Below are 19,063 nucleotides of genomic sequence, written 5' to 3'. Positions count from 1 at the left end.
ACACAAGCTTCCATTGATCCAATTATTTTGTCTGATCATGGAGGAGTGTGGATTGCACTTACAATAGATAATAGTGAATATAATAGATCATTATGGAGATTTGATAATGCATTGGTTTCAGATTCAACTTTTCTTGAAGAAATTAAATTAAAAATTTTGGATTTTTTCCAAATAAACACTTCAGCAGATATTAATGCGGAAATTTTATGGCATGCATTTAAAGCTACTATAAGAGGTCATATTATTTCTTATTCTGCATTTATTAAAAAACAACTTATTAAACAATTTTCAAATTTGGAAAAAGAAATTAAAATGCTGGAGTCTAAATTAATTGATAAATGGAATCACGAAAATTTGCAAGCTTTATTAAAGGCTAAGGGTAAATATAATGAAATTTCTTCAAAAATGGCAAGGAAAGATTTGTTTTCTTCGCAAACCTTGTATTATGGAAAATCCAATAAGGCAGGAAGTTTACTTGCAAATTATCTTAAAGCAAAGAAGAGAAGAATAAAAATAATTGCAATAAAAGACGAGAAAGGAAATAAACATAATCAAATTAGTAATATTTTAAATCAATTTTTGTTTTTTTACAAAGAGTTGTATTCTTCCGAGCCTTCTGATGATAAAGTTCAAAAAGGTATGGAATTTTTAAATCTTCTTGAGGGTCCAAAACTTCCTGATCATATAAAAAGAAGTTTAGGAGAACCTATATCATTAAAAGAATTAGAAACAGCATTGAAGTCTCTTAGAGTTGGATCCGCTCCAGGTGGGGATGGTTTTACTGTGGAATTCTATAAAACATTTCAAAATTCATTATTACCTTATTTACTAAATTTATATCAGTTTCAACTTAATAAGGTTGTATTAAAAGTACTATGGCAGAATCTGTGGTGATTGTTTTGCCAAAGCCAAATAAAGATCCCACTTTGGTTTCGAATTACAGGCCAATATCATTAATTAATGTAGATGGAAAATTATTGGCTAAAGCACTGGCATTAAGATTGGCAAAGGCTCTTCCTTACATAATTGATGTACATCAAACGGGTTTCATTGCTAACAAACATTCTTCTAACAATACAAGACTGGTGTTTCATACTTTAAATTTAACTAAAATAATGAATGAACCAGCTTTTACTCTATCTTTAGATGCAGAAAAAGCTTTTGATAGGGTAGAATGGTCATTCATGTATCAGGCTTTGGATTGGTTTGGTGTAGGTCCTGTTTTTGTTCAAATGATTAAAACTTTGTATAGCTCTCCTATGGCAAGATTATACATTAATAATAATTTATCTGAAAGTTTTAAACTACATAGAGGAGTTAGACAAGGATGTCCATTATCTCCTTTGCTGTTTGATATTGTGTTAGAACCCTTATTGATAGCTATTAACCAGACAAAGGGGATACAGGGTATTCCCCTGAAAGAATGGGAATACAAATTATCTGCTTATGCGGTTGATATTTTATTATATTTGCGCAATCCAGGTTCAACTATACCGTGTTTGCTAGAATTGATTGAAAAGTTTGGAATGATTTCAGGATATAAAATCAATTGGAATAAATCTGAAATACTTTCGCTTAATGTACATTGCATAAAATCTATGTTTGATTCATATCCTTTTGTTTGGAAGGAGGATGGATTAAAATATTTAGGAATTTGGATTAAAAATTCAATAGAAGACACAGTAAAAGAAAATGAAAAAATTTTATTAAAAAAGGTCTCGGAATTATGTAAACAATGGAACCCGTTACATATATCTTGGTGGGGGAGAGTTCAAACCGTAAAAATGATGATATTGCCTGTGGTTTGCTATCAAATGTGTATGATTCCAGTATTTTTTCAAAACTCTTTTTATAAAAAATTGAATTCAATAATTACTAAATTTCTTTGGCTTGGTAAAACACCTAGAATTGCTTTAGTATCTTTACAGAAATCAATTAAGGAGGGTGGGGTAAATTTCCCAAACTTTTATAGGTATCATCAGGCCTATATTTTACGTCAAGGTATGTATTGGGTCCTCCCAGATCTCATTGAATACACTCCAGATTGGTTATATTTGGAATGGCGACTCCTGTCTCCTTTACATCTTTCTCACATTCTTAGTATCAAGATGCCCAGATTGTATAAAGAAAATAAAATTTTATTAGATACATGGAAAACTCTGAGGTATGTAAGTAATTTAACTGAAATTCCTATTAATAAATCAACAAATCAATCTATTTGGCTAAACTCCAGGATCCAAATTGGCGGTTCTAAGATTGTCTGGAAGCATTGGTTAAATGCAGGAATACGCACTTTAAATGATGTTATTTCAAATGGAAATATGCTTGAATTTACACAATTGCAAAATAAATTTGGACTGAATAAATCACAATTTTATAAATGGTTGCAATTGAAGCAGGCCATTCAGGCAGGGTTCCCTGAATGGAAAAATCTTAATTCTTATTATAGCATGGAATTTTTATGCTTCCAGGCAGATTTTCTGGGTCACCAGGCCGCACAGTGGTATAAAGTTATTAGTGAATTGGTTAACAAAAAACCTAAAAATGGTCTTAGGGATATTTGGAGCATTGAGATCAAGCATCAAATTTCAGCATCTCAATGGCCACAAATTTGGTCTTGGAGAATAAGATGTACATTGTCAGCATCTATGAGACAAACTTGGTTTTTTCTTTTACATAGAGCATTTTGGACCCCTGTTAGATTACAAAAATTAAATAGTTCATTGTCTAATAGATGCTGGCCTTGTAAGCTTGATGTAGGGACTTTGGATCATCTTCTATTTTTTTGTCCCTATATATTAGCCTTTTGGAATTCGATCTGGGATCAAATAAATTCTTTATTAGAAAATCCTGTAGCGTTAACTTATGATACTGTGATATTTGGCATGTCTATGAGAAAAAAGAGTCAGATATCGGCAAGTAATAACAAACTTTTATTGATTATGACAGGAGTTGCCATGCAACATATTACTAACAATTGGAAAGATCACAGCAGACTTAACTTTAATTTCTGGTGGAATTCACTTTGTCATCTATACAAAATGGAACGTTCAATAGCAATACAAAATGGAAATTATAAAAGATTTAATAAAATATGGGAGCCATTGACATTGTTTTGTAATGAATAAACACCATTTTCTTAACATAACTAATGAAAGGAGGGGAAAGGGGAGGGATTGTATAAATGAAGAAATAAGTAAAAAGAAAATATGAAAAAGATTGATTTAATTAAAAATAATGTAGAAAAGAAGGAGGAAACAGGGCTTAGATATATATACAATTGTTATTATCTTGATAGATTTATCAAGTGATGTTTGTAAATATATGTATTATTTTTATTGTACACTTGATGAAAGATTAAAAATGAATAAAGAATTTTTTAAAAAAAAGATTCTTACCAGCCATCGGTGTCTTAATAACGTCAAAAAAATGACATGACTCAAACTAACTACTGTTCTGTTTTAACCAGTAATTTATAAACAGTTTAAACAAGAAGCCTCTGGTTAACGTTTTACCCCAATAGCACTCAATATATTTAACATAAGAATTTAATAATACTTGCCATTCAAGAAAGCTACTGCTGATTTTACCGACACAAACTCGTAACTAAGATGGCGCTCGTATTTGAATTGAACGCTAAAGTTTTTTCAACCAATCATATTTAGATGACGTCAATGTGAATGACGTGCTCTAAAACAACTAGCGCCAATCTTAAATGTATTTTCCTTTAGCACCATTGAATATATTTAACAGCAAATTTGGATAATACTTGCCATTCAAGAAAAACTGCTGCCCATTTTGCCGACACTATCTTATGGCTAAAAAGGTGCTCCCAAAGCAGCTACTTGGTCCATCAGTTCACACATTCACATCTCACTACTGTCTAGAATCCTATTCCAAGCGAGATGGTCATTTCTGCCAAGCAGTATTACAGAATTTATTTTCATCTTAATGGCCAACTCTCCCTCCATCTCGTTATACTAAGCTAGTGAGTCCCACATGTGAGAATATGCTGCCTTCTTGTCCTAGGATAAAGCACAGTTACTTACTATAACAGGTGTATCTGGGGACAGCAGGTAGATATCCTCAAATCCATCCCTCCCACCTCCTCTGGTTAGCTTCTTAGCTTGCTTACGGAACTGAGGCATCGGGCAGGAAGGCACTTGCGCTTGTGTGGTATGATCAGTCGCGCAGTTTCTAAAAACTTAGTGGCAGTACACTTTTACCACGGTCTGTACCGGACTCCATGGATGATGTCGCCCCACATGTGAAAATATCTGCCTGCTGTCCCCGGATAATACCTGTTAAACATGACATTTATCCATTAATGACATGTTGGCTGACGGTTTGAAGGAGTGGCTGGATTTAAAGTGAATGTGGGGTAACACAAAACTGTTATTTTTAGTTTAGCTCTTTTTTGTGTAATACCAGGTTAACACAGCATTAACGTGCATTAAGAGTTCTTTAGTATGTAGATTAGTATAAAAGGGGAGTAATATCTTTCTGTAGATTTCTGTTATCAGTACTGGTGAACTCGTCAAAAAAGAATGACAAGATGTACTCTAGGTAACTCAGGCCACCAGAACAGTGTGCAGCTTGTACTACTGTATAACCAATACAGAGAAAATAAAAGAGCTGAAGATGTACACTGTAAAAGAAAAGGGGGGAGGTTATCGGTGATTATTGTGTCAGGGACACCTGGCTAACTCTCCTTGAGCCTGCTGGAGCCCTGTCTGGCCAAGTAGTTTGGTATGTGACTTTAATTATGTAACCTAAGATTCGTACCTCCTATGCTGGACCTGGATTTACTTGGATAGGTTTCACAAATACCACACAGTCTTTAAAGGTGAAAAATAAAGGTTTCAGCTTTTATTTTCAGGTTTGACTTAAAGCCACTTATTTTTAACTGGTCAGAAATACAATTCACTAGTCAGAATTACAATTCATTTCCCCTCCACGAGGGTAGCAATAGCAGAGCTCAAAACAAAATTCTCAACAGAATATTGCAGCTCATTCCAAAACAATAAAGCAGAACCAATGAATCAAAATAGTCCTTTTCTTCCTGGGAGCAGGAGAGCTTTGGCTTCTCTGCCTCTCCCCTCCCCTGTGCCTGTGGCACAAAAAAAAGAAAACCGCAAAAGGCAAACATCCTTTTCCTGCTCTCCCTAGCAGGGAAAAAGAAACTAAACTTTAATGCTGGCTTAACTCAGAATGCTAGGCCCTTGCTATTCCAAGCAGCATCGGGCCTAGATGCCACTTGCCTGGACTGAGTAGGCTGAATCCCAATTCTTTAAAAAAAAAAAATCCTCACCCACCCAATAATTCTGCAGGGTGAATTTTGCACACTACAGCCACTTCTCTGTTCTTCCTCTGGCAAAGTAAAAAATGGCAACATAGCTTCCTTAACCTTTTTGGGCCTCTCTCTCTCTTAAACACAGTCCCAAACTTTAGAGAAAAAAAAAACCATTCAAAAAAAAGGCAAGCTTTTCATAATGTCCCCAAACGCATGAAGCTTCTGGCTTTGCTTTACACAGTTCAGCTGAGCCCGTTTCAAATGGCAACACTCATGAGCCAAGGGCTCAGATTTCAGCACAGAGGAAAACCACAGTCAGCAACCTTTACCCATTTTAGCTTTAAAACTCTGACCTGCTTTACAAGCTGTGCTGAAGTCCATGGCCTTGGGTGATAGCTGTGTTACAGGAGCCTTTTCCCAGTCCATCTGGCTTGCCTCCAGCATAGGTAACTCCCCAGCAGGAAAATCTCCATCACAACTGTTACCAGTGTTCAGCAGCTCCCATGTCTCCTCCTCCTGGACTTCTCTGACCCGCTCCTCCCCAGCTTTCCTCTCTGGCTTAGCTTTGCTGGAGATAAGGGCTCACAGGTTTCAGGCCCCTCTCCCCTAATTACTCTCAATGAGCACACCAGAGGCCTTCTGGCTTGAAGCCAAGGTAATTTTCTGTCTCCTCTTAAAGAGACAGGCTTAAAAGGTGCAGCACAAGTCTGTTTAACGTTTCTAGGCTGCACTGTTCTAAGCTTGGGAATAGACACAGGGATAGGACTACAAGGCTGCAGATCAATGTCAGGGGAGCACAGCACGGTGTCCCTGTCACATTATACCAGAAAGTAGCTAAAAAGGAATGTTTTTTTAGGGTTTTTTAAATTTTACTTCCAGCCAAGACGATAAGTACCAAACTGGGATATAATTCAAGCATGATCGGGACAAATGCAGATAGTGTGTGAGAGAAGGAGGAGGCCAAAAATCAATTAGTACTAGCAAAACAGTAGATGGGTACAGGATGAACCAAGCAGTTTGAAATCTTGATATTTTTCATCTTTTTATGGAACTTAATATCACTTCTTCTAGAGCCTGTAGTGAAGGAACCAGTGAAGCCCAACCCATCCACAGATATTGCAACCCCGCTGCCAAACCGTGGAAATGTATGTATAGTCAGTTTATGTTCTTTGTATAAAGCTCTATGGCAAATAACCTGATTTTGATCTTGCTTAGAGAATTAGATTTCCTCCTCTTTTGTTCTGTCTCTTTTGTTTAAATTCTAATTTGGTAAGTGTGTGTATGTGTGTGTTCTTTAATTACTACTATATAAACTTTATTTTTTTCTGAATTGAATGCATTTTACATTTACTTGCATTCAGACCCTCCCAAACATATATTTATTATTTGTTGGTATTTAATGCTGTTATGGATCCTTTGTTGGATAAAAACCTAGCAAAATTATGAAATCATTAGGTTTGGATAATTTTGTAAATTCTTGTGACTTGAAAGATATATGGTGAATACTTCATTTTGACGGGAATTTTCTTTTTGCTCCCATGTTCACAAATCATTTTCAAGAATAGATTACATTTTTGTTTCAAACCAATTAGTACAACAGATAACACAAGCCTCCATAGACCCAATTATTTTATCTGATCATGGAGGGACATGGGTTGAACTTAAAATAGGAGATCAAAACAATGTTAGACCTGTATGGAGGTTTGATAATACATTGCTTGCTGATCCAAAATTTTGTGAAAATTTTCACATAAAAATGAATGAATATTTCCAAATTAATGCCACTGAAAGAATCTCTATTGAAACTTTATGGGATGCTTTTAAGGCAAAACCCCATATGAACACAAACCTCCCCTCTGCAACACTAACAGGCTTTAATTACACACACACATGCTAATCACACAACAGGTGGCAACAGGGAAAAAGAAAAGAAAGAAAGGTGTGATTAGCTTCTGTGTGTGTGATTAAAGCCTGTTAGTGTTGTAGAGGGGAGGTTTGTGTCCATATGGGGTTCTGATTTAGAGGTAAAATAATTGGAGTTTAACTGACCCTTTTCCTGGGAGTATATGCTTTTAAGGCAACCATGAGAGGACAAATTATTTCTTTTTTGGCATATATTAGGAAACAAGTCAAACAACAATTTTCCAATCTGGAGCAAGAAATTAAATTTTTGGAATCAAAATTGATTGATAAATGGGAATATTCTGTATTCCAGGATCTTTTAAAAGCTAAATGTAAATATAATGAGATTTCTTCCAAATTGGTAAGGAATGATTTATTTTCTCAGCAAGCTTTGAATTATGGAAATTCAAATAAGGTGGGAAGATTATTGTCAAATTATCTTAAAGCAAAAAAAAAAGAAAGTCAAAAATAATTGCCATTAAAGATGAGAAAGGTGATACTTGCACTCAACTTATAAAATGTTATAAAGCTCTTTATTCTTCTGAGCCTTATTTAGATAAAGAAAAAGATGGTTTAGAATTTTTTAAATTATTAGAAGGACCTAAAATTCCTGAACATATAAAAGAAAGTCTTGAAGAGCCTATATCATTAAAAGAATTGCAAACAGCGTTGAAATCCCTTAGAGTTGGATCCATTCCTGGTGGTGATGGTTTCACAGTAGAATTTTTAAATCATTTCAAAATACCCTATTACCATATTTGTTAAAACTGTATCAGGCTCAACTACATAAAGGTTGTATTCTAGGCACTATGGCAGAGTCTTTAACTATAGTTTTGCCAAAGCCAAATAAAGATCCAACATTGGTCTCAAATTACAGGCCTATTTCTTTAATTAATGTAGATGGTAAACTTTTGGCTAAACTTTTGGCTTTACGCTTAGCCAAGGCTCCCTTATATTATTGGTATGCACCAAACTGGGTTTGTTGCTTAGAGACATACCTCTAATACCAGACTGGCTTTTCAAATGTTATATTTAACAAAAGCCATGAATGATCCAGCCTTTTCTGTTTCCTTGGATGCAGAGAAGGCATTTGATCGGGTGGAATGGACCTTCATGTATCAAGCTATGGAGTGGTTTGGTATAGGGACAGGTTTTATACAAATGATTCAATCCTTGTATAGCTCCCCGACTGCTAGATTATATATTAATAATCATTTTTCGGAAAGCTTCAACTTTCAGAGGGAGGTTAGACAGAGATGTCCCTTGTCTCCTCTGCTTTTTAATATTGTATTAAAACCCTTGTTATTAGCTATTCAACAGACAAAGGAGATGCAGGGTATTCCCTATTCAGAATGGCAGTGGCGTACCAAGGGGGGGGGGGGGGGCGGTGCACACCGGGTGCAAGCCCTGAGGGGGTGCTTCCGGCCTGAAGTCATTGGCGTCCGGTTCACCCCCCCCTGACGTCCGGTTCTCCCCTCCCTGGCCTCCCCGCACCATTTACCGTAGCGAAGCAGCCTGCAGCAAGATCGTGATGCCAGCGATCTTGCCCTGCTTCGTGCTGTTTCCTCCGCCGCGGTCCCACCCCCTCCTCTGATGTCAGGCCTTTAAGGGAGGGACAGGCCTTCAGGGGGATGCAGGCCTTCAAGGGGGGGGACAAGCCTTGATGGGGGGAGACAGGCTTTCGGGGGGACATGCCTTCAAGGGCGACAGGCAGGCAAGCCTTTAAGGGAGGGACAGGCCTTTAAGGGGGGACAGGCCTTTAAGGGGGGGACAGCCTTTAAGGGGGAGACAGGCTTTCGGGGGGACATGCCTTCAAGGGGGACAGGCAGGCCTTCAAGGGAGGGGGACAGGCCTTGGCTTGGTACCACAGGGATCAATAATGTCATTTTGTTCAATATCTACCTTGAGTCACGAACAGAGCTGATTTTGGCTGATGGATGTTCAGTTTATTCAGGGCTTGTAAGTACCCCTGTTTTAATGAGTATGAGTAGCTGCATATCATCTGCATACATGAAGAGCTAACCACCTGTTGATGGGTGACGGCACCGACGGAGCCCCGGTACGGACAATTTTAGAGTGATTGCACTCTAAGAACTTGGAAAGTTCTAGTAGGCCGCACCGCGCACGCGCGAGTGCCTTCCCGCCCGACGGAGGCGCGCGGTCCCCAGTTTCTTAGTTTCCGCGGAGCTAAGAAGACGCACTTTTCAACGGCTGTTGAAAAGATTTTTCCTAATCGCCTTCCCGCTCGCGAAAACCTCTTCGGAATTGTATTTCCTTTTTTTCTTTTATTATTTTTCTTATTAAAAAAAAAAAAGATGTTTCTTTTTTCTTTCTTTTTTCGGTTTTGCCCCGGCGGGGCCTGCTGCCACCATCGAGGCCTCGGCCTTCGATTTGGCAGAAGCCGTTTTTACTTTCATGCCCCCCCAGCCAGGGTTTAAAAAGTGCCAGCGGTGTGCACGGCCTATTTCTCTCACGGACCCGCACAACTGGTGCTTACAGTGCCTGGGTCCCGAGCATCAGGCTTCCACTTGCACCCGCTGTGCCACATTAAAGAAACGGGCATTAAAAAACCATCAAATTCAGCAACGGTTGCTTTTCGGTGCCGATATGTCTGACCCTGCGGCATCGACACCGGCGTCGGTCCCATCTCAGTCGGCACCCACCTTGTCGACACCGCGCCAGCGTCGCAACATCCAGGTAAGCCGGCTAAGAAGCCTTCCCCGCTGGAGCGTCCTCCGGTCTCGATAGCAGCGAGCCCAGTCCTGCCGACCACGAGGCGCCCGCGGAAGCGCTCCACCTCTATTGAGGTGAGTCCCTCGACCTCGGGCTCCTCATCCTCGGGGCGTCGAGCAGCACCGCAGGTACCGCAGAAGAAAAAAGCGGTACCGGTGCCTTCTCTGGATGAGCGCATTGCAGCCGTCCTCCAGATGCAGCTTAAAGAGCAGTTACAACAGCTCCTTCCTGCTCTATTGGCACCGAACCTTCCAGTCCCGGTCCGGTCTGAGCCACCGGTACCGACAGTGGAGCAGCCTTTATTGTCCGCGTTCACTTTGTCGGTGCCGGTCCACTCTGCTTCATCGGTCTCCATGCCAGTCCTCGCACCGGAACCGCGGGCTCAACACCAGACTGTTCAGACTTCGGCACCGCTGCAGCCTTTAACGTCTCCCGGTACCGTGTCTATGAGGTCAGGTAAGTCGGCACGCAAATCCCGACACCTGGAACCCTCCATACCGGAGTCTCGAGACCGTAGCTCCCAAATTAGGGATCCTGATCTGTGGGGTGACTCCGAAGAGCCTCTTCTTTCTGAGGGTGAGTGTTCCTCTGGTGAAGAGAATCAGTCTGTAGCAGATCCCTCCTCTAAACCATTTCACATCCTTTACCTCTTTCTTAAGAGATGTGTGAATCTCTTTCTATTCCCTTGGAGGCTGAGTCCAAGAAATCCAAAGCGTTTCTGGATGCACTGGACTTTGACCAGCCTCCAAGGGAATTTCTCAAACTCCCTCTCCACGATATCTTGAGGGAGACCTTTTACAAAAACCTGGAGACTCCTCTGACCATACCGGGAGCTCCTCGTAAATTGGACTCCTTGTACAAGGTCATCCCCATTCCTGGCTTCGACAAACCTCAACTCCCACATTAGTCTCTTTTAGTAGAATCCACACTTAAAAAGTCATCTGGAGCTAGTGTGTATGCCTCGGTCCCTCCTGGCAGAGAAGGAAAGGCCATGGACAAATTTGGCAAACGACTATATCAGAATGCCATAGGTCAGGGAATTATGCTTTTCATTTTTCCTTTTATTTAAAGCATCTCATTCAAGATCTGACTGCTTTTGAAAAGTACCTCTCTGACCGCAAGTAATCTGCATTTCGCCACTGTTCTTCCTCTCTTCTTCAACTGCGAAAGTTCCTGGTCAGGTCAATCTATGACACATTTGAATTGACTTCTAGAGCCACAGCCATGTCTGTTGCCATGCGTCGTTTGGCATGGCTCAGAGTCTCTGAGCTCGACGTTAACCATCAGGATCGCCTAGCTAACGCTCCCTGCTTAGGCGATGAGCCTTTTGGAGAGTCTATGGACTCCACTACCCAAAAGCTGTCTGCCCATGAGACTCGGTGGGACACTCTCTTGAAAAACAAGAAAAAGACTCCACCTGCCCGGCCTTTTCGCCAACCATCGGCCTACCAACGCCGCTATGTAGCTCGTCCTTTACCACCAGCTACTCAACAGCCTAGACATCAGCGTCAACAACAACGACAACCTCCTAGGCCAGCACAGCAGCAACAGGTGAAGCCTCCTCCACCACAAAAGTCTACCCAACCCTTTTGACGTGGTTCTCCAGGGCATAGCCAGTATTCCGCCATCTGCCCATCTTCCTCGACCCATAGGAGGACGTCTTTCTTGTTACATCAGCCGTTGGGAGATCATCACATCGGATCAGTGGGTCCTCAACATCATCCGCCACAGCTACTCTCAACTTTCAGACACTTCCTGCCCAAAGTCTGCCAAGAGAGTCTGCTTTGAACACCCCTCAATGTTCCCTCCTTCTTCAGGAGGTTCAATCCCTCCTTCTTCTGAACGCCATAGAGGAAGTTCCTCTAGATCAGAAGGGGCAGGGATTCTACTCCCGTTATTTTTTGGTCCCCAAAAAAACAGGAGATCTCAGACCCATTCTAGATCTTCGCGATCTCAACAAATGCTTGGTCAAAGAAAAATTCAGAATGCTCTCTTTGGCCACTCTTTACCCTCTTCTCACTCAAGGCGACTGGCTACGCTCCCTCGATCTCAAAGAGGCATACACTCATGTCCCCGTCAATCTGGCCTCCAGACAGTACCTCCGCTTCATGATCAATCACTGTCATTACCAGTACAAGGTGCTACCCTTCGGTCTTGCCTCCTCTCCAAGAGTGTTCACCAAATGTCTGATTGTGGTGGCTGCTTTTCTACGCTCTCACCACCTTCAAGTCTTTCCTTACCTGGACGACGGGTTAATCAAGGCCACTTCCTCTCAGACAGTGCTCCTTGCCACCTACCAGACCATCCTGTTTCTACAACTTCCGGGGTTCGAGATCAATCTACCCAAATCTCATCTCATCCCCACTCAGAGACTTCAATTCATAGGAGCGATCCTGGACACCGTCCTCATGAGAGCGTTCCTTCCGTCCAACCGTCTTCAGACTCTTCAATCTCTATGTCAGCAGGTGCTTCCACAACGCTCCATCTCTGCCAAGCAAATGATGATACTCTTGGGTCACATGGCCTCGACAGTTCATGTCACCCCCCTTTGCACGTCTTCACCTGCGCACTCCTCAATGGACCCTTGCTACCCAGTGGTCCCAAGTGACGGATCCTTGCTCACGACACGTATTTGTGACATCATCTCTTCGTCAGTCTCTACAATGGTGGTTGATATCCTCCAATCTCTCCAGAGGTCTTCTGTTCCATCTACCTCCTCATCAACTTGCCATCACCACCGACGCCTCCCCTTATGCCTGGGGAGCTCATTTAAACGAGTTCCAAACTCAAGGCCTTTGGACAGCCCAGGAAATGAAGCATCATATCAACTTCCTGGAACTCAGAGCGATGTTTTACACTCTCAAGGCTTTCCAACATCTTCTCTTTCCTCAAGTCCTCTTGCTATGCACAGACAATCAGATTGCGATGTACTACATCAACAAACAGGGTGGAACCGGCTCTCGCCTCTTGTGCCAGGAAGCCCAGAAGATTTGGGCTTGGGCGACAGATCACCAATTGTTCCTGAAGGCTGTCTACATTCAGGGAGAGCAGAATTCCTTGGCGGACAACCTCAGCAGAATTCTCCAACCCCACGAATGGACTCTCGATCAGTTGACTCTCCAGTCCATTTTCGATCAGGAAGACCTCTTTGCAGCTCCTCACAATCATCAGCTGCCCCACTTCTGCTCCAGACTCTACTCTCCTCATCGTCTGGCAGCGGACGCGTTTCTTCTGGATTGGTCCAATCTGTTCCTATATGCTTTTCCCCCTCTGCCTCTCATGTTGCGAACCTTGTTCAAGCTACAGAGGGAACAAGCCACCATGATTCTCATTGCTCCACGGTGGCCCAGGCAACATAGGTTCTCCCTTCTACTTCAACTCAGCTTCAGGGAACCTATTCTACTTCCACAGTTTCCTTCTCTGCTTACACAGCATCAGGAGACCCTTCTGCATCCCAACCTTCATTCCCTGCACCTGACAGCTTGGTATCTCTCGGGCTGACTTCGAATGATACTCTTTTGTCTCAGCCCGTTCGTTCTATTCTGGATGCCTCCAGGAAACCAGCCACTCTGCAATGTTACCATTAGAAGTGGACTAGATTTTCTTCCTGGTGTCTTTTTCATCATCATGATCCTGCGTCCCTTGCAGTGGAGACCTTGTTGGATTACCTTCTTTCTTTGTCTGACTCTGGCCTCAAGTCTACTTCCATCAGAGTCCACCTCAGTGCTATTGCGGCTTTTCATGAGCCAGTTCATGGAAAACTCCTTTCAGCTCATCCTTTGGTTTCCAGATTCATGCGGGGTCTTTTCAATGTGAAGCCACCTCTCAAAGCTCCCCCTGTAGTCTGGAATCTCAATGTGGTTCTCTCCGCCTTAATGAAGCCTCCATTTGAACCTTTGGCTACAGCTCCTTTCAAGTTTCTTACTTGGAAAGTGGTCTTCCTTATTGCTTTAACCTCTTCCAGGAGGCAGTGAGCTACATGCACTAGTTGCGGATCCACCTTTTACAGTCTTTCATCATAACAAGGTGGTTCTACGTACACATCCAAAGTTTCTCCCGAAGGTTGTCTCTGAATTCCATCTCAACAAATCCATTGTTCTGCCTGTCTTCTTTCCGAAACCTCACTCTCATTCTGGAGAACAGGCTCTCCATACTTTGGACTGTATGCGGGCTTTAGCTTACTATTTGGAGCGTACTAAGCCCCACAGATCATCTCCTCAACTTTTTCTGTCCTTTAATCCGAATAAATTGGGATGTCCTGTTTCTAAACGTACGTTGTCGAATTGTCTTGCAGCGTGCATTTCATTCTGTTATGCTCAGGCCGGACTGTCACTGGAAGGTTCTGTCACGGCCCATAGAGTTCGAGCTATGGCAGCATCTGTAGCTTTCCTCCGTTCCACTCCTATTGAGGAAATCTGCAAGGCTGCTACTTGGTCCTCAGTTCATACTTTCACATCTCATTGTCTGGATGCCTTCTCCAGACGGGATGGACACTTCGGCCAATCTGTTTTGCAAAATTTGTTTTCCTAATGGCCAACCTTCCCTCCATCCCTCTTTTTGTTAGCTTGGAGGTCACCCATCAGTCAAGAATATGCTGCCTGCTTGTCCTGGGATAAAGCACAGTTACTTACCGTAACAGGTGTTATCCAGGAACAGCAGGCAGATATTCTTGCGTCCCACCCACCTCCCCGGGTTGGCTTCTTAGCTGGCTTATCTTAACTGGGGACCGCGCGCCTCCGTCGGGCGGGAAGGCACTCGTGCGTGCGCGGTGCGGCCTACTAGAACTTTCCAAGTTCTTAGAGTGCAATCACTCTAAAATTGTCCGTACCGGGGCTCCGTCGGTGCCGACACCCATCAGTCAAGAATATCTGCCTGCTGTCCCTGGATAACACCTGTTACGGTAAGTAACTGTGCTTTTTGTTCAGTATCTACCTTGAGTCACGAACAGAGCTGATTTTGGCTGATGGATGTTCAGTTTATTCAGGGCTTGTAAGTACCCCTGTTTTAATGAGTATGAGTAGCTGCATATCATCTGCATACATGAAGAGCTAACCACCTGTTTTACCAATTATTGATTTACTGTTAAAAACAAATATTGTCTGAATCCAAGTAAAACAAAGCTCCTGTGAGTCCTTAACATGTGAGCACAAACCAGCCTACATCAAAATATCTTTCAGGAGATATGAACTCTCTGTATCCCAAGGCTCCTGATTTGTGATTTAATTAGACACAATACTTATATTGATCTCTAAATTCAAGCAACCTTCAAGAGCTGCTTCTATTGTTTTGCCTCTATAGATTGATAAGGCAAGTCTTGTCACAATGGTTCATCCCATGATGACATCAAGATTGGTTTACTAAAATTCACTGTATATTGGTCTGAGTATAAAGAATTTGCACCAACTCCAATAGATTTAGAATGCTACAGCAAAACTAATAGGGAAGTTTTAGGTGATATAACCACATCACACCTTTTCTGCAAAAACTTAATTGACTACCAGTTCAAAACAGAGCAAAACTTATAACTGTGGTCCATTTCCTTTAAGTGCCTTGAAGACTGATAAGATCTTCCTCTATGCATCTCCAAGATTGTTAAGGTCCTCATAAGGAATATCCCTAACTATATCCTCTCTAAAGGACATAGCACGATGGGACACTTGCTAATGATCTTTCTCTGGAGTAGCCCTCACACTCTGGAATACACTGCCTGAAAGGCTTTATTCGATGTAAGACTATCGCAGGTGAAAGCTTGCCTCTTTTCTCAAGCCTTTAATGGAAGAAGCAATAACTTGAGAGACACACACACATGCCTGCACATTCTATAGTAGAACTTTTCTTATCTACTCCTGCCCCTAGCTGTTTATATTCATATACCTTTCTTGACTTTACATGCAACTTCCTTTAAACTAGTTCCTTTATTTTCTAACTCCTGTTAACTTTTATGTTTTTATATTCCTCCTCTGCTTACACCCTATGCTGTCTATTAAGATTGCATTGTAGCATATTGTGTTGTCATATTTTGTACTGTTTGGATATTTTTACTGCTGTCATTCTGTTGCCTATGATAGACTTGTTCTTGCTATACACTGCCTTGGATGAATTTCTTTAAAATGGCTGTAAGAGAATCCTAATAAATCAATAAAGTACTAGGAAAAAAAATAGCTTGGCAGGTAGATTTTGACTGTGCTGTAACAATGTTCAATCCTTTTAGCTTGACCAGCTGCAGAGACCTCCAATTCTGACCTCTACACCTATTGTTAAGGCAGAACCATCTGTCATTCCTGCCACTAGAAATGAACCCATTGGCTTAAAGGCTGCTGACTTTCTGCCTGTGAGTATTTTTTTTTCAAGTCACAATAAAGGACATGGCATGAAAACAGCAAAGTACTTAGGATTAAGACAGTTTAGGAAATATAGCACATTGTAAGCCTGTGATACCTGATTTTGTGTTCTTTGATTTATGTTAATTTTTTTAATTAACATAAGTGAAATGACCATGCATTGGAACTTAATATGCAGAACTCAAGTTTACCATGTTAAATTCTTAGTTTAACTTGCTTCATAACTATCATGCATGCATGCAGTAACAAATGCACAAACCTAATTTTCTTCATGGTAGAGGGCACAGCCCTGATTATGAGAGCCTATGCTTAGCCTGTAAAGCATGCTTCTAGTGCAAAGGGGCTTGAAAGGTGGGCTCCTTCCCTTCACCCATGAAGTTTGCTGAAGGCATTTACATTTTTCAACTCTGCTTCCTTGTGTTACTGGGCAGCGCCTCAGCTCCTCAGTTTTTCTTTCTGCAAGCGAGAAGAGAAGGTGTCTCTTTTTTTTTCCTGCTCTGCATCTGTTTCATAATAATAATTATTTTCAGGTTTATTATCTGATTTTTGATACTTCCTGGTGCTACTGAGGTTCCAAGAAATCCTTGGACAGCTCTGCCTGGGAGAAGATACAGCTTCTGGGTTCAGAGGGCTGTAGTGAGTGGGAGGGGGGCGCAGCCCTTTTACAGGGAACCTACCTAGTTGGCCTGCACTAACATTTATGGCGGCTCGGAAAAGGTCCTAGGAGCCGATATGTGGAGAGTGATGAGGAAAAAGCAAATGTACTGAACAAATACTTCTGCTCTGTGTTCACGGAAGAAAATCCTGGAGAAGGACCGAGGTTGTCTGGCAAAGTTACTCAAGAAAATGAAGTAGATTCTGCGCCGTTCACGGAGGAAAATGTTTATGAACAACTTGAAAAACTGAAGGTAGACAGAGCGATGGGACCAGATGGGATCCATCCCAGGATACTGAGGGAGCTCAGAGAGGTTCTGGCGGGTCCTATTAAAGACTTGTTCAACAAATCTCTGGAGATGGGAGTGGTTTCTGGGGATTGGAAAAGAGGGGATGTGGTCCCTATTTACAAAAGTGGTCGCAGAGATGAAGCGGGAAACTACAGGCTGGTAAGCCTCACTTCGGTTGTTGGAAAAATAATAGAAGTGTTGCTGAAAGAAAGGATAATGAACTTCCTAGAATCTAATGGGTTACAGGATCCGAGGCAACATGGCTTTACTATGCCAAACGAACCTGATTGAATTTTTTGATTGGGTGACCAGAGAACTGGATCGAGGACATATACTACATGTAATTTACTTAGATTTCAGCAAAGCCTTTGACACGATTCCTCATAGAAGGCTCTTGAACAAACTTGAAGGGCTGAAGTTAGGACCCAAATTGGTGAACTGGATTAGAAACTGGTTGACGAACAGATGCCAGAGGGTGGTGGTTAATGGAAGTCGCTTGGAGGAAGGAAAGATGAATAGTGGAGTCCCTCAGAGTTTGGTGCTGAGGCTGATCCTGTTCAGTATGTTTGTGAGTGACATCGCTGAAGGGTTAGAAGGAAAGGTTTGCCTTTTTGCTGATGATACCAAGATTTGTAACAGAGTGGAAAACATGAAAAAGGATCTACAAAAGGTAGAGGAATGGTCTAATATCTAATCTAAAACTCAGTGCAACTAAAATTCAATGCAAAGAAATGCAGAGTAATGCATTTGGGGATTAATAATCAGAAGGAGCCATTTATGCTGGGAGGTGAGAGGCTGATATGCACGGATGGGGAGAGGGACCTTGGGGTGATAGTATCTGAAGATCTTAAGGTGAAAAAACAGTGCGACAAGGCGGTGACTGCTGCCAGAAGGATCCTGGGCTGTATAAAGAGAATGAAGGTGTTGATGCCCCTGTACAGGTCGTTGGTGAGGCCCCACTTGCTGTATTGTGTTCGGTTTTGGAGACCGTATCTGGCGAAGGACACAAGAAGACTTTAAGCGGTCCAGAGGAAGGCGACAAAAATGAGAGGAGGTTTGCGCCAGAAGACGTATGAGGAGAGACTGGAAGCCCTGAATATGTATACCTTAGAGCAGGGGTGTCAAAGTCCCTCCTCGAGGGCCACAATCCAGTCGGGTTTTCAGGATTTCCCCAATGAATATGCATGAGATCTATTTGCATGCATTGCTTTCAATACATATTCATTGGGGAAATCCTGAAAACCCGACTGGATTGCGGCCCTCAAGGACCGACTTTGACATCTGTGCCTTAGAGGAAAGGAGGGACAGGGGAGGTATGATTGACGTTCAAATACTTGAAAGATATTAATGTAGAACAAAATCTTTTCCAGAGGAAGGAAAATGGTAAAACCAGAGGACATAATTTGAGGGGTGGTAGACTCAAGAGCAATGTAAGGAAATTCTTCTTTATGGAGAGGGTGGTGGATGCCTGGAATTCGCTCCTGAGAGAGGTGGTGGAGACGAAAATGGTGACAGATTTCAAAAAAGCATGGGATGAACACAGAGGGAAGGACCTTAGGCGCTTGGGCCAATCAGGCCCTAGGATCCTGTGGGTTGGGCAGGGGAGGGGGCGGGCCCGCCTCATTTGGACGGAGGCGGGCCTGCTGGCCGGACGTGCGAGGAGGTGTCCGATCCAACTTGAAAATAAGACTAAGGGGGGTTCTGGGGTGGGGTGGGTTCGTTGAGGGGGTCCAGCAGGAGGGGTTGGGCACCCTCCTGCCAGCAATCTTAGGAGGGGCCGTTGGGAGGGTCGGCAGGAAGGGTTGGGTACCCTCCTTCCACAATCGTCGGGGGGGCGGGTTCTGTCGGCA

The 19,063-nt window shown here is 42.3% G+C and overlaps 1 protein-coding gene across 15 annotated transcripts in view; it reads left to right on the top strand.

Moving 5' to 3' along the window:
- The window catches only part of KATNB1 (katanin regulatory subunit B1), a 301,411-nt gene that overhangs the window by 204,378 nt on the left and 77,970 nt on the right, over positions 1 to 19,063 (top strand). For all 15 annotated transcript variants that reach the window (XM_033941729.1, XM_033941728.1, XM_033941724.1 and 12 more), the window contains 2 exons: positions 6,365 to 6,438; positions 16,140 to 16,259. In XM_033941729.1, the coding sequence (XP_033797620.1) occupies positions 6,365 to 6,438; positions 16,140 to 16,259 (194 nt within the window). The remainder of the gene's footprint in view (positions 1 to 6,364; positions 6,439 to 16,139; positions 16,260 to 19,063) is intronic.

This window comes from Geotrypetes seraphini, chromosome 4, assembly GCF_902459505.1.
Source record: "Geotrypetes seraphini chromosome 4, aGeoSer1.1, whole genome shotgun sequence".
Classification (NCBI taxonomy): domain Eukaryota; kingdom Metazoa; phylum Chordata; class Amphibia; order Gymnophiona; family Dermophiidae; genus Geotrypetes; species Geotrypetes seraphini.
Note: the sequence above shows the minus strand (reverse complement) of the source record. Positions and strands in the feature narration are given on the sequence as shown.